Raw genomic sequence first — 16214 nt, forward strand, 5'->3', positions numbered from 1 at the left:
ACTATCATTATTAATATGTGGATTGCTCTGTGAATCATGCAAACTACCAAGAATGAAGATATGGAGCTAAAAACGAGCACAGCAGATCCTGGTTCTTTGTATTTATTTGTTTAAGCAGTTCTGTATTAAAATCACACCAGCAACACGAGACCACATGGCCCAGCGCTGACATCTGCCTGTTGTCATGTAGCCGGCCTGTCAGGTGTGCCCTGAGAGATAATCTGCCGTTTGACAAAGAAGGTGACCAGAGGCAGTTTTGCGAGAGGTATCAGTCATCAGAGTGAGTGATGATGAGGCACTCTGTACTGCAGCCAGCCGGCTCTGCCTCTGCTCTCCAGCTAGGGCGCACGCTCAATAACATGATGACTGATACCGTTTCCTCCTCATAAAAAAACAAGCAGGATGAAGCCAGATGGTCACTGACACTGCGTGGTAATCAAAACAACACCAGCGGAGAGATTTATCTTCACATGATGACTGTGTTATGTGATCCATCTTCATCAAGAGGATAAAACACTCGTGCGTTCACACGGCACCAAAACAAACAGTCATTTAGTCACTACTATCACATTACAGAGCTGCTGGTATGAAAAGCCTTCGTATGTGATGTGTCTGCACGAAGCAAAGCTGACATATTCAAATCATTTTGTAGGGGAAAGAAAAAAACAATATTAGGATAAACTGGATTTTCCCCACATAAATATTTTATTTTCCCACAACCTGGAATTTACAAAATCCAGAGTTTTTCAGAGGCCCAGTTTTACCCATGGCCAAACTACATACAAGCTGCCATATTTACCATAATAAAGCCTCGTACACGTGGTCCGGGTCTAAATGTATCTATTAGCTTGACAAGAATAAGTTGATTATTTTATGGACGGACAGAATCTCTAACCGCATTTTACAATTGAGCAGCCTTTGATCAAACCAAACAAAGTGAGCTCTCCAACCTGCATTTTCTCATATGTTTCAACTAGTGCTGTCAGCGTTAACCTCGTTAAAATGACGTTAATGCCATAACCGCATTAACGCGACAAATCTACGTTAGACGGTTAGCGCGGATCACTCGTTAACACTGTGCAGCCCCACGCACGGGGCGATCCGTGCTAACTCGCTAACGGAGGTTTGTTGCGTTAATGCGGTTATGGCGTTAACGTCATTTTAACGAGGTTAACGCTGACAGCACTAGTTTCAACAAAACAGTGATTAAAGAACTAAAGTCTCATTTAGATTCAGGGCATCAAGGCTGTACGTGCACATACATATGATATGCTGGTATAATAATATTTAGTAATAATGAATCATTTAAGCTAGCCATTCAAGCAAGAGGGAACAATGAGACAAACAAAGGTCAGAGTTGGACTCTCACTCACAAATGTGCTATTAGCATCTCCTGCAGAGATAAACAGTCACTGCAAACACAACACATTCCACAGAGTTCTCCTGAAAAGCTACGGTCGTTACGGCACAGGAACATAATGTGCATGTAGATGTATGCAACCAGCAGCCACATTTGCACACACCAGTGCTGCCTATGACCGGCCTTAAATGATCGATCACCGTGTTTTGTCATTTATGAAACACAGATTTCTGTTGTGGAAACATTCTTCTGCAGTCGGTCATTTGTCGATTCACAATTTAGAACAAAGAGGCCCGTTACAAAGAAAAGGAGAACATCCTGTCTGTACCCATTTTATTTATAATGTGGTTTTAATATTTTATCAGTACACATTGTGTTTCCAGCAGCCCATCTTTAATTTAATCCTGGCTGGTGGAAACCACAGACTCCAGGTATACCAAAGGATGCAGAGTGCTCCCATCAGGTGATTTACTTTGTCCAGAAGTAATTCACGATCTTTTTTACTTTATCCCGGCTGTATACAGTATAAATACTTTGCCAAGGAAAAACCTGAATTAACTCCGCCCCTTTGGTTTTTTCCCTTGTCACGTTGTATCAAATCAGGAGTTGCCCGATTTAGAAAATGTAACTATTTTAATGTTAAGATTCTGTTGTGCTTCCTCGTGGATACGATGCTCCTCTTTTTACAGTTGTTTGCATCCCTCTTCATGATTTTTTGATTTTGTTTTGCACCTTTTTGCATTTTTGTTCAGTTTGTCATTACATATTATATTTAAACTATTTGGTTTCTTTGTGGGCATTTCGCATCTCTTAGTAATACTTTATGGTCATTTATCACACAATTGTAGCTGTTTTTAATCTCAGTTTTTTGTCTTGTTGCTTCTTTTTTCTGCGATGTTTGCAGCTCTTCAATATTTTGGTTGTGTCTGGAAATGTTATGAATTTCACTGCTGTTGCATGAAGATGCCAAACGCGTGTCAAAATGACTGTAAAAGCACAATGTCCAGGCCATTTTCTGCCATTGCAGTGCAGTAGGAGAAGTCACTTACCACTAAAAGTGCAAACAGGATGACTCCACAGCTCCACGCATCGGCTTTCCTCCCATCATACTTCTCGCCCTGGTACACACATGCAGACACACACAGAGATGAGATTCATCCTAAAATGTTTCCCAAACATCACCCTGGCTGCTCTGGGCCTTAACACATTAACTGACCAAAAATCGCAGCCCTCATTTCTCAAAAATGTATAAAATTAGCATCTAAAATCATTTGTAGTCCCAGATTTATAGAAATACAGTGGCTTGCAAAAGTATTCGGCCCCCTTGAACTTTTCCACATTTTGTCACATTACAGCCACAAACATGAATCAATTTTATTGGAATTCCACGTGAAAGACCAACACAAAGTGGTGCACACGTGAGAAGTGGAACGAAAATCATACATGATTCAAACATTTTTTACAAATAAATAACTGCAAAGTGGGGTGTGCGTAATTATTCAGCCCCCTTTGGTCTGAGTGCAGTCAGTTGCACATAGACATTTCCTGATGAGTGCTAATGACTAAATAGAGTGCACCTGTGTGTAATCTAATGTCAGTACAAATACAGCTGCTCTGTGACGGCCTCAGAGGTTGTCTAAGAGAATATTGGGAGCAACAACACCATGAAGTCCAAAGAACACACCAGACAGGTCAGGGATAAAGTTATTGAGAAATCTAAAGCAGGCTTAGGCTACATAAAGATTTCCCAAGCCTTGAACATCCCACGGAGCACTGTTCAAGCCATCATTCAGAAATGGAAGGAGTATGGCACAACTGTAAACCTACCAAGACAAGGCCGTCCACCTAAACTCACAGGCCGAACGAGGAGAGCGCTGACCAGAAATGCAGCCAAGAGGCCCATGGTGGCTCTGGACGAGCTGCAGAGATCTACAGCTCAGGTGGGGGAATCTGTCCATAGGACAACTATTAGTCGTGCACTGCACAAAGTTGGCCTTTATGGAAGAGTGGCAAGAAGAAAGCCATTGTTAACAGAAAACCATAAGAAGTCCCGTTTGCAGTTTGCCACAAGCCATGTGGGGACACAGCAAACATGTGGAAGAAGCTGCTCTGGTCAGATGAGACCAACATGGAACTTTTTGGCCAAAATGCAAAACGCTATGTGTGGAAAACTAACACTGCACATCACTCTGAACACACCATCCCCACTGTCAAATATGGTGGTGGCAGCATCATGCTCTGGGGTGCTTCTCTTCAGCAGGGACAGGGAAGCTGGTCAGAGTTGATGGGAAGATGGATGGAGCCAAATACAGGGCAATCTTGGAAGAAAACCTCTTGGAGTCTGCAGAAGACTTGAGACTGGGGCGGAGGTTCAGCTTCCAGCAGGACAACGACCCTAAACATAAAGCCAGGGCAACAATGGGATGGTTTAAAACAAAACATATCCATGTGTTAGAATGGCCCAGTCAAAGTCCAGATCTAAATCCAATCGAGAATCTGTGGCAAGATCTGAAAACTGCTGTTCACAAACGCTGTCCATCTAATCTGACTGAGCTGGAGCTGTTTTGCAAAGAAGAATGGGCAAAGATTTCAGTCTCTAGATGTGCAAAGCTGGTAGAGACAGACCCTAAAAGACTGGCAGCTGGAATTGCAGCAAAAGGTGGTTCTACAAAGTATTGACTCAGGGGGCTGAATAATTATGCACACCCCACTTTGCAGTTATTTATTTGTAAAAAATGTTTGGAATCATGTATGATTTTTGTTCCACTTCTCACGTGTACACCACTTTGTGTTGGTCTTTCACGTGGAATTCCAATAAAATTGATTCATGTTTGTGGCTGTAATGTGACAAAATGTGGGAAAGTTCAAGGGGGCCGAATACTTTTGCAAGCGACTGTAGAATTGTTAATGAAGAATTATTAGTAAACAACAACACTAAATCACAAATGCTCATAATTAATGATGTTTTGGGGGTTAAACCTTGAAAAGAAAAGTACCGCCCTTTGTTGCAGTTTGATTTTACAGTCATGTGTTCAATGCTTAACTATTTTGAATGTTGACAGCATAGAAACACAGCTGGGCTACTGTCCACTAAAAACAATGTCTATTTCTTACATTTGAAACAGGCATTTTTAAACAGCAACTTTGTGTTTTTGACTTGGAGAAATATTTAATAAAAAAATAAACCATGCAGATTACGACCCTTTACCTCAGAGAGTACAGAGCACTCACTCGGGGCATACTGTTGATAGAAGTGCCCCATGATAATCAAAACTAAGACCCTATCACAGAAAAAGGGATCAAACTGAAAAGAAAGTCTTGACTTTATGAAGATGTACAGGTATGGGCAGCTGGAAGTAGGAATAAAAAGAAATATGGCAATAAAGACGCACAAGTGAGAGGGAACGAGGAAGCCCGGTGAATGCAGAGAGGATGGAGCAGTGATGTAAGAGCCACTCTGATTCAGAGCTCCTATTATTGAATGAAAGAAAGAGACAGACAAGAAGAGAGCGAGCACTTACCCTGATAACCTCTGGGCAGGCGTAGTGTGGAGATCTGTAAGAAGAGGCGGCCATTCAGGATACAACATGAAGCACAATAAATACACTGGGGAAGTATCAGCTGATGCTCTGGATAGCAGTTCCTTGAAACACGCAAGTCTTTACCTCACATGCATTAAAATAATGACATCAGTCTTTATTGCATGACAGATTTCTTTATGCTTAAAGAGTATTACATAACATCGAGCAGCCTCAAAACAGAATCTTGTGCTGTGGTGGCTCGGCTTATTGGATAACGCACGGCAGCATCCAACACACGGCAAAAAATAATAATAATTTTAAACAAAAGTTATACAAACTCATAAAAAGGTTGTAGTAAGACAGACAAAAAAATGTCTTTAGAAAAGCGACATGGGCTTTCTTTTATGTCTTTTATCAGAGTGCCAGACCTTTAAGAGCATGTTTGTCAAGTGCAGGTATGTGTTTAAGCCTCTGATACTGTGACTCTGAAACCAAGGCCCTAAACAGCTTTATAGCACTCTGAAAACTAGCATAACTGATGCCCACAAAGAAGAAGTCAGCTTCGATCCATCCCAGTGGATCCATCCATCCATGTCCCAGGTGACACTGGGCGAAAGGCCTTGAACTGTAAGGGGAAACCAACAACATGCAACATCTTCACAAACGCCCCGACCAGAGGTTTGAGCCAGGAATCGTCAGGAATCATCACTGCATCCTATGCCGCTAGTGCAATTTCCTCAGTTTCTAATAACAGCTTGTAAGATATCCAAACCACTTGTTGGACTGCAGGAAACTTCTGGAAAAGCTGACCTTTCTTGCATCAACATATCTACATTTTGAAACAGAAGCTTGCACGTGTGTATCTGAAAAACCCTGATGCACTGTATACAAGTGAACAAATCCTGTGAACCTCGAGCTCAATAAGCAAAGAAATGTGTGCAGACCTTTATGAAAAGAAGTCTTTTCTGCAGACTGTGGAACGATGGTCAATGGAAGAATGAATTCAACCATCTCTGCTGTGGTGGTTGTCAGACTTTGCAAGACAATTTCAAAGAGAAAATCCTCTATAATAGAACAATAATCCTTCAAAATCCACAACAGACGACCTGAAGAGGCACAAACGTTTTGCCATGTTTCTCACAGTTCACAACCCCCATCAGTGAAAATCTGAGTGTTCAATGAGCAGTGCAGGAAGATGGATAAAGAATCTCACAGTCGTAGCAGACACTTGCAGAAGCAATGAGCGAAAATATGCCAGAAAGTGAAAGACTCTGAAGTGCTGCAGAAAGAGCGCTACGAGCTGTGATAGAGTCAAAGGGAGCGTTAAGTACTCACAATGCACGGTGCCAAAATATGGGCTCTGCGCTCTTTGCCTTCCTGTTTAAATATTGCACTTTCTGCTTTTTGAAACATGGTCATTTTTCTCTAGTATTTCCTCTCATGTCTGCATTCTAAATAATCTAATAATTTCACAATTGCAGCAGAACTAACTGTACTCTGGAGCTTCCCTGTGCGGATTCATCATGGAATAAACGAAGCAGAGAGCATGACTTCTTCCAGCAGCATCCCATCTAAACTCGCAGAGTAAACACACACTCCATCTTCACTCGCAACATACTTAATTATGATAATGTATGTAAACCCAGTCGATCTGCACTACTCAAACACAGTCATGTCAAAATACACTAACTGCAATCTAATTACACCCGAGCTAATTTTCATCCTTCCTGCTGGAGGCAGCTTGCTCATTTAATGAATTCCATTAACGTCACATGAAGTGAAAGAATCTTTTGACTTACGAGAGATATTTAAAGGATCGCTCAGCGAAAGAGTAATCTGACAGACCCCAACACGGACACAGTGTCAGCGTGAGCTTGAAGACTATTAGTGACTCGAAAGCCCCACTGAATCCAATCGATGCACGCGTACTGCCAGCTCCACTGAATGCCCAGCAAACAGCCATAAATTACTGAAAATATGCAGATAAAAAATCCATGTGCAGAAGTCTAAACTAGCTCCAGAAGTAAAGGACGCCCTATACTGGTTCAGTTATATGGAAGATTTCCAGTATCCATCCTATCAGACTATAAGGTACGCCCCAAAGAAAGACTCGGCATGTATCGGTACATCACATGTCAGATCTGCCAACATTTCCACATCATATTTTGTTTTATTGGCGATTCGGACACACAGCCAGCACACAACATGTACAGCACAGGGTCAAACTGTCCACATGTTTGTATACTGGAGCACTTGGACTGCAGAGATTTGTCTCCCTCCTGCTTTGTGCAGCATTTCTGAGCCAGAGCAGCCAAGCTTTAGCCGTTCCACATGGCTGACTCTGGGAAATGCTGCTTGGCCTACAGCTGACCAGCACATATCCCACAAAGACTACACAACAAAATACTAGGAAAGGTTTCTACTGCTGGAACAATCATTTTTCATTACGCTTTTGATTTATAGCAACTGGTTCTAACAAGATGCTGGAAAAATGACACTGTGAACCATTATGTCTCTCGAGAGAGAGTCAGAAACAAAGAGCTAAAGCAGGTTTTCAGCTGAGAGGTAAATGGAAAGACTGGCGAGTTAAAGGGATTTAAAGTCATGCAAATCAAGATGTGCAAATAATAACCATGGAATACATTTAGAACAGTAATAACATCTATTGTTCTGTTCAGCATGTTCACGTTTGGTGCTCGTTATAAAGAACTCAAAGCATAACGTGTCAGACATTCACTTGGTATAATTTGCAAGTCAATAACTTGAATACTAACCCGCAGCTGGTCTCCAGCAGACTGTCCCCGACCTGCAGAGACGCCATGCCAAAGTCTGCTATCCTGATGTTGTTCTTCTCATCTAACAACAAGTTCTCGGGCTTCAAATCTCTGTGGCTGCCAGAGAACAGCAAAGACAGAGATGACAGACATGAGTCTACTCGTGATACATTTTCTTGGTGGTGGCTTTTCAAGGGACTTGAATTGGTTATATGACTCTGTTCAACAGGACAAACATCACAGCAGGAAATGATAAGTGAGACAATCTGAGCCCAGCTGGAGCCATGACTCTACATGCACATGGGCCTTATATTTTCAGCTGCCACCCTGGTGGTGCTAAACAGTCTGAGGGCAAGTAAAGAACAAGTAAACACATAATTGAACCTGGAGCGTAGGCTGGTTTCTAACCTTTATTCAAGGTCTTATTGTCTGCATGCTGAGGTCCACAGGATCCTTCAGGAATGGTGACATTACAAAGTACTATTGGAAAATGACTCTTCAGTTGCTCTGTGACCTCAGTGAACACGTTACTTATAGAGAATCGAGTCTACAAATTGATTTTGTAAATTATGGTTCTGATTAAAGTCACGTGGGAGGATGAAGCATGCTATGCTTTAGGACAGGGGTGATGGTGACAGCCAGATCAGCTTGATGCTTTTAAACCAGGGCAGCAGAGAATAATACGTGATGGGACGTCCATCTTTTAAAAATGTAACATTCATTTTCCCATTTTGTGATGTTCCCAGTGTGAACACTGGTGCCTCTACAGTACACCAGGATCATGTACTGTAAGAATCTGTTCCACACTGATCAGTTTAGCAGTTTTAAATTGTCCCACGAGGCTCGACTCAAAGTAGTGAATACAGAAGGTCATCAGAGCTGTGCCAGCTTTCGCAGTCATGTCCCGACCTCAGGGAAACGGCCTTTAATGTTTTCTGTAATCAAGACCAGGTGATTGCAACTCATCAGCGACTGAAAGAGTCAAATACGAGTCCACAGTTTTACTTAAAACCAGCGAGGGAAATAAAACGCAGACATACAGAGCTCGAGTTTTGTGCATCTTTCTTACAGAAAACACACAGCGGAGAATAAATGTGCTCCTTAAAAGTCGAACGCTTGATGTCTAACGCTGAGACTCAAAGGCAGAACATCTTTGATGTGCAATTGCTCTTGTGTTGCAGTCATGTGTGGAGGAACTAAAGGTGGTCTCAGAGATGAAAAGAGATCAAGAGGAGCTGCAGCCTCTAAAGTCAGCCCCGGCTGGAGCTGATGAGGAAAGAGGCTGCGGGAGGAAACCCGTTCTTCACACATCCGAATGGAGCAAACACTCCAGTGTTTGTAGAAACGATAGAAAAGTCATAAACAATCCCTAGAATATAAACTACAGTAAGAATGCTTTGATCTTTTTATTAGTTCGTTAAGTGCACATTAAACTAAATGCAAATTCCCTCAAAGGTGAAGAAGCAGGGCGGGGCAATGAACTCTGTTAACTATCATTATGACTAACTACCTCAGTTTTACAATACTGCATTTGGTAAACAGATTTTTGCCCTCACGCTGCAGTCAGCCTGACCTTAAATCTGCAACATGTCTTTGCAATACGAGACTCAGCTGGACACTGGATATTGAGCACTTCATGTGACTTTTTGTTTAATTGTGTGGGGTGAGGATGACAAAAGATTTGAAGAAACCGACACAGACTTGCAATTTTTGCAGATTTATCACAGTTAACTGGCGCATTAATACAAACAGATTACATTTAATTGCCCTTTGACCTCATTCAGTCACACTGATAGCAGACTGATGCCTGTCCTATTATTGCCGTATTAACACACCAAAGTTGCTTTGAAGACAGCAACTTCCTGAGAGTGGCTGCAGACCTGGTCCCCATCGTTTAAGCAAAGGCAACGAGATCAGTTTATTGTGCACGGTCGCACTTATAATGGCTCAGCGCAGAGCTGTGAAGCACAGCTTAGATATATTCTTCAAACATTGTGCCTTAAATGATTCCATGTCCTAGTAAAAACACCTGTTGGCCTCACCTGGTCTGTTTGATGTGTGTGGGCGGAGCTACCTGAGACTCACCCACACACTGGTGTAATTTCGAAAATGTATAATTACAAATTGCTGTGATAAATTATCTGTTTTACTGCACCCTGATGTTTGCCCTGTAGAACAGAGTTACATGGAAAGTCCATTTCTCCCCAGCACTCCTGGCTAAAACCCAACCCTCTGATAAAACCTCAGTGATGAAACCCAATATTTGTCTCTGAGTGACAAACCATATGGAGTGGCTGTGGCAGAAGTCCAAAGCGGAGATGATTTGTCTGAAGAACTTTCGAGCCTCTTTCGGTGTTAACCGGCCTTTCTTCACCAGGTAATCAAAAAGCTCCCCACCAGACACATGCTCTAGCACCAGGTATCTGCAAAAGAAGACAGAGGCCAAATACATGTGACGGGAAACCTCTGAAACCTGCAATACCAGTAAAACAAGGAACACTTACTGCTGCAGTCATGTCTACAGTGGTCCCTCACTGTCGCGGTTCACCTTTCGCGGCTTCGCTGTTTTGCGGGGTTTTTTGTGCAATTTTGCATACTTTCTATTTTCTATTTATTTATTTTTACAGCGCGTTGTGTTCTGCGTCCTGATTGGCTGTAGACCACTGTCAATCAATCTTGTGCCGTGTCTCCTGTACAGTACAGAATGTGTTCAGTTTGTCAAATTTACATAAATCTTCGATCCTAGCAGTGTGACTCTGAAGTGCTGGACTGTGTGTTTGTAAGTTTTCTCCCCAACAAACAACAATGTCGACGAAACGTCGTCACCTGTGTCGCCTTTGGTTTCATTCTATAACACTGGACTTCTTTTTCTACGAAGGTTTGAACTTTGTGAGTAAACAAGAGAGAAAATGTTCATGCCTGTCTGAGAAAAGTGTATAAAGTGTGTTTTACAGCCTTAAAACATCTATAACAATTGTAAAAAACATAAAGTTGGCTACTTCATGGATTTCGCTCATCGTGGGTTATTTTTCGAACGCAACTCCCGCGACAAACGAGGGACTGCTGTACATTAGTATTACAATTATACATTAGCATTTTAACCCTGTGATGTCATCAGCAGTTCTAACCCTATTAGAAGATGTAAATGTTTTCAATTGTTCTCCCAACACTTTGCAATTAGAACACAAAGAGAGTAATCATTCTGCTCGAGGTGACTGTTCATATCAATAAAACTGGATTGAATTGAACTGAAAAACTGGCTTTTTGTGCAGTTAGAGTTGTCACTGAGAACCTGGACAGTTAATGTCTGATTGATAATGGAGTTTCCCACATTGTAACAGAAGCCAGTTTTTAGGGCTACTGAGATGCAGTTTGATCACCATAAACACATTTTTAGCCCAATTTTCTTTTTATAATAATATTTTAGAGAAACCTTCAACATGACCACTTTTTGTTGTAATTAATATACTAACCTGCCCTGACAGCTCACTAACACTGACTACATATAAGGAACAAAGCCAAAACAACCCACAGCCATAAATTAGTAAGAAGTCTTTGGCCACGTGTCTGGAACGTGGGGTTCTTAAAGAACCGTCTCCTAGAAGAATTCATTGTTTTCTGCTGCTTCCCTCCAAAAGATAAGATCATTATCTTGAAGTGATGAAGTGAAGGTTAATAAATTGTGTTGCAGCTGCAAGTCTTTATCAGAAATGTGGCTGTTTGTGTGACCACTACCACGTGCATGTGACATCATGCCACTGAGCCAAATGTAGAAGCTGAAAGTGTGAGGGACTTTTAGCCTTTATGACCGAACACTTTGAGTGAAGACACACAACCAATGGTTTAGGGTGCGTCTGAACCCCGTCCTCTGCAATGTGTGCCTGCTTTCCATTTTTGTTGTGACTCCAAGGCAAAGTAAGAAGACGCATAGACGTATAAAGGGAATGATTAGTTGTGTGTTGAACTAATCAGTAATGTGTTGAAAACAAGCCTCAGATTAGCCAGAATGTTTCTGCAGATAGAAACAATTCGAGAAAAGCGACCTCTCGTGGTCAGTCGCTTTCGTTTGATTGCTGCCTAGAAATGTAACAACCTGAGATGACAAACCTTATTTCAGCCGTCGCAATTTTTGCAATAAAATATTAAAGTAAAACACACGATAACAGAAATCGGTGTAATTTACTGGACCAAAACTAAAAGATCTCCCACAGTTATGTTAGTAAAGAACCTCCAATCATGTAACATTACATTAAATGTACTTCCCATCAGAGTCCCTACAGATCCTCTGGTTCATTTTCCCCTCAAATCGAAAGAAGCATTATTGAAATAATTGGGTTATAAACTAAAGAGTATTTAGCTGTGATGTGTTGAAGTCACCATGTTGATGCACAACATAAATCCCTGAGAAAATCCCCAACCCGTGTGGGTTTGTAGTTTTATCCATCGCCTGTGTTCATCCGTCTCAGAGCCGTGGCTGAGCCGGCTCCTCCTGCAGCCCGTCCTCCCCAGGGCCTGATTTATTAGCAGATTAAGGGATCTGCTCAAGCATTTACCCATCACAGCTATTTAAATTAGAAACACGCTCGGGCGTGATTTGTGAGTGTGAGAATTTCAAACTGTTTGCATCCATGATGACCATTCGTCCCCGTCCTCGCAACATTAAGAAAACAAATTCCCGCTCCATTTGACAGCAGCACCTTTATCAATTATTGAACAACATATTAAGCCACGCCACTGGAGCGCAGCCATCACATGCATGAGATTAATGTATACAATAAAACCCGTACACGAACGCTTGAGTCGCCGGGGGCCGGTTAAAGTGACGGGAACCAAAGAAGCATTTCTAATCAAATCCCGGAGCTCAGATTGCTGCTCGTGTAAACGTTGTACTGTTGTACAGTCCTGCCGACTGTTAGTTAGACGTTTGGTTTATCAGTGCTGTTTGTCAGCCGTTAAAGAGCCGTCGCAAAATTACAATTCTCCTAATATGAGAATGTAGCATCGTTCTCTGTGGATTCACAATAGCAACAGTTTCCAAGCTTGTTTATGGACACAGTGTCTGAATCATGTTTGAGGCCTGAAGTTGAGGATGAATGAATGACTTAATCTAAAAAAAATATGAATAAATTTATTACCCATAATTTGAAAATGAATGTGTCTAATAATGACTGTATTCATTTTAACAACACACCATGTTTACTTACTAGATTAGCATTTTATATTACTTTATATTTTTATAACTCTCAACTCTGGATGAATGGGTTCGATTTCTTCAGGTTTAAGCAGACTGATGAAAGGCCTTCGTGCTGTTAATTTGAGTTGGCATCATGCTCATTGTGACAAAGTAGATGAGCAATTGTAATGCTCTCCACGTGTCCCAGATGTGTTGACTTTTTTTTGCACGTTATGCACATTATTGTGTCAAAGTAACACTGCTGCCCGACTATCCTGGGTTTGTTTGTGCAAGCGTTCTGTTGCTGGCAAATTAAGGTAAATACTCAGTTACACGTTTCTTTATATTTTATTATGTTGCAGATTAAGTCGTTTGTTCATACTTACTTTGTTCTTTCTTTCAGTCTTCATGCAGGTCAGGTGTGGGGAAAGGCCCGCCTAGCATTTCCTCATTTTAAAGTGCTGATGATGTCAGATATGACATCAGCAGGTTGAACCAAGAGGAGGGGTTTCTTCTACCATAGGAATGCTTCCTTTTGTTTGTTTTCAGGTCCGAATGGATTTGTTGAATCTTTTGTTTTTATAAATAGAGCCGTTTAGCTGTGTAAATGTGCTAATCAGAAGTGAGAGGAGGTTTTTGTCATTTTTAGTCATCTGTGTAGCGTTTTAGGTCGGTCAGCTCTAGTGAGTGGTACTGGCTGCACTAACTGAAGGGAAATTGATGCCAGACTGAGGAAGGAGAGGTGAGCTGTGTTACCGCATCCATGTACTTTGAGTTTTGTTAATTTAGTTACTTTGGGGGGAAGTTTTGTTAAGTTTCACGTAAGATGGAGTTCACTGTAAATAAATTGCTCACCTCTGGAAACCTGAGTCTGCTTCCCCATCACGTTCCTTGACGTTCGAGTCTGACTACTTCACACTTATCAGTCAGTTTTATTTGAAACTTTTGGCAGAGCGAGTTAAAAAGTTCAAAGCTAAAGTTCTCCTGGATACATTAACATTTGGACGAGCACTTTAATGCAGCGGTCTCCAACCTTTTTTGCGCCACGGACCGGTTTATGCCCGACAATATTTTCACGGACCGGCCTTTAAGGTGTCGCGGATAAATACAACAAAATAAAACTAGTACTGGTACCGAAAAAAGAAGATTTATTCATAACACACGTGAAAAGACCCAGGAAAACAGAGTTAACAATCAAAACGATAACAAAATAACGCTGAAAACCGATAAAAACCCTGAAAACCATAGATTTCACACCTGAGCCTCAACTTTCGCGGCCCGGTACCAAACGACTCACGGACCAGTACTGGTCCGAGGCCCGGGAGTTGGGGACCGCTGCTTTAATGCAGTACCTGCTATATTCAAAGCCTGCAAACTCTCCTAACTCTGTTAAACAATAAATAAAAACAAAACTGTATTTTCACACATTATATTTTAAAAAAAGAGTGTGTCAACAGTGTTGACTGAGGGAGGGATATACTCACAGGTATTTCTTGTTTTCGTAGACGTCGTGCAGCTTTAAAACGTGAGGATGCTCTATGAGTTTGAGAATAGCTATCTCCCGCTCCACCTGAAGACAAACACAAGAAAAAGATTCAAAAAGATGGAAGCAGACAGCCCGATGTTCTGAATAACAACACTCATAATGAGGGCTAAAAGTCTCTCACACTTTCAGCTTGTACATTTGTCCAACTTTAAAAGCTGACGTGATACCACAGAGGTGACTGTTAACGTGCCCGAGACGGCCACACAAACAGACACATTTCTGCGACGGCTGCGATAAACAGCGCCTGCACATCTCAGACACTTGAGGATGTTTCTATATATTTATTTTGAACTGTCAGAGCAGGGATTACTCATCCTGCGTCCAGATCGGTGTGTGATTACACATCTGAACAGCAAAACGCTCGATGACTCATTTCAGTTTTTGAGTCTCCTGATTTGAAGAGATGGACGAATGTTCGGACAAAAACATGTTTTCGTGTTAGATGAAGGATTCCAGTATTTGACCGATTCACAGGAAGCAGTCTGAATGCAGAATCAACTGGCTGCCTCATTTCAAATATGCACACACATCGCTATGAATGTATTTACATTTCATTCTGTTTGAGTGATATTTTATTATCTAAAAAACAAGCCCCACCAAAAAACCTGCAAAACACGTGTCGCAGAAGAGTACATAACAGCAGATTATATGAGAGGAGCTTTAAATCATTGTTGCCAGCAGGTGAGTGTCATGAAATGATACAGTAGTTGTACAGATGTTGCCCAAAGCTGTTTAAGTGCTAACCTGCCTGCTCTGCTCAGGATTTACTGCCAGTTGGCACCTCAGCAGGCCGGAGGGTAAACAGAGTTTAGACCTCTGTGCTGCACAAAGTAAAGTATAGCACTGTTTTCTCTGTGGACACCCACAGTCTGATATCTTATTAAGCATCTCGGAGCCATTTATGTCTGCTGCTCTAATGTAAATCCTGTGGACAGATCGCTAAACGGGGAACAAGAGTGATGTCGAGTCAGACAATCCAGTCTGAAAGCTTATCACACAGGAAGGAAACCACCAGAGGGCGATGAATGCTGACTCCATAGGGGGACAAAGAAATCACAATCTCTCATTTTTAATGGTAGTTTGATTTATTGCCGTTTTAGACAGAAGATCCAAATCCAGTTTATTTATATAGCACGTTTAAAAACAAAAAGTTTGCCCAAAGTGCTGTACAGAAACAAAAGATACAACCACTGACACTCACATAAGACATAACAAAACACATAGAAACCATATCAACTCAAGCCAGTCTGAACGCTATCGAAAAAAGGTGTGTTTTCAAAAGCATTTTAACAGGAAACGAAGATGCTTGTCTAATATTTAAAGGCAAGTTTTGGGGTCATAACTGAAAAGGCTCGTTCTCCTCTACGTTTAAGCCTTGATTTTGGGACCACCAACAGCAGCTGGTCAGCTGATCTGAGGGTCCGTGAAGGAATATAAGGCTGAAGTAACTCGGAAAGGTATGGGGGAGCAAGACCATTAAGGCATTTATAAACCAGTGTTAGGACTTTGAAATTAACTCTGTGATGAACAGGAAGCCAATGAAGAGAAGACAGGACAGGTGTTACATGTTCATAGCTGTGGGTACCAGTTAAGAGGCGGGCAGCAGCATTTTGAATGAGCTGAAGACGAGCAAGAGATCGCTGACTCCAAAAAACAGCATTACAGTAGTCAAGCCGTGTTGAAATAAAGGCATGTTTTACCTTCTCCATGTCACCAAAAATACACAAAAAACACTCATTGCATAAAAGTTACACATTGATCTGGACGTCCACGTGGCACACAGATTACAATCAATCAATTACGGATACTCGGATACGTATTCCTTACCTTCTGGAGGCGA

General features: G+C 41.6%; 1 protein-coding gene across 9 annotated transcripts in view; it reads right to left on the minus strand.

The window, feature by feature from the left end:
• Positions 1-16214, minus strand: part of LOC146394208 (serine/threonine-protein kinase BRSK2-like) — a 142501-nt gene that overhangs the window by 37796 nt on the left and 88491 nt on the right. For all 9 annotated transcript variants that reach the window (XM_084918962.1, XM_084918996.1, XM_084918883.1 and 6 more), the window contains exons 3-7: positions 14313-14398; positions 9938-10078; positions 7656-7772; positions 4882-4915; positions 2410-2478 (exon numbers count right to left, since the gene is read on the minus strand). In XM_084918962.1, coding sequence (XP_084775088.1) covers positions 2410-2478; positions 4882-4915; positions 7656-7772; positions 9938-10078; positions 14313-14398 — 447 coding nt within the window. The remainder of the gene's footprint in view (positions 1-2409; positions 2479-4881; positions 4916-7655; positions 7773-9937; positions 10079-14312; positions 14399-16214) is intronic.

Source organism: Perissodus microlepis, chromosome 1 (genome assembly GCF_051167445.1).
Source record: "Perissodus microlepis isolate ML-2025 ecotype Zambia chromosome 1, ASM5116744v1, whole genome shotgun sequence".
Taxonomy (NCBI): domain Eukaryota; kingdom Metazoa; phylum Chordata; class Actinopteri; order Cichliformes; family Cichlidae; genus Perissodus; species Perissodus microlepis.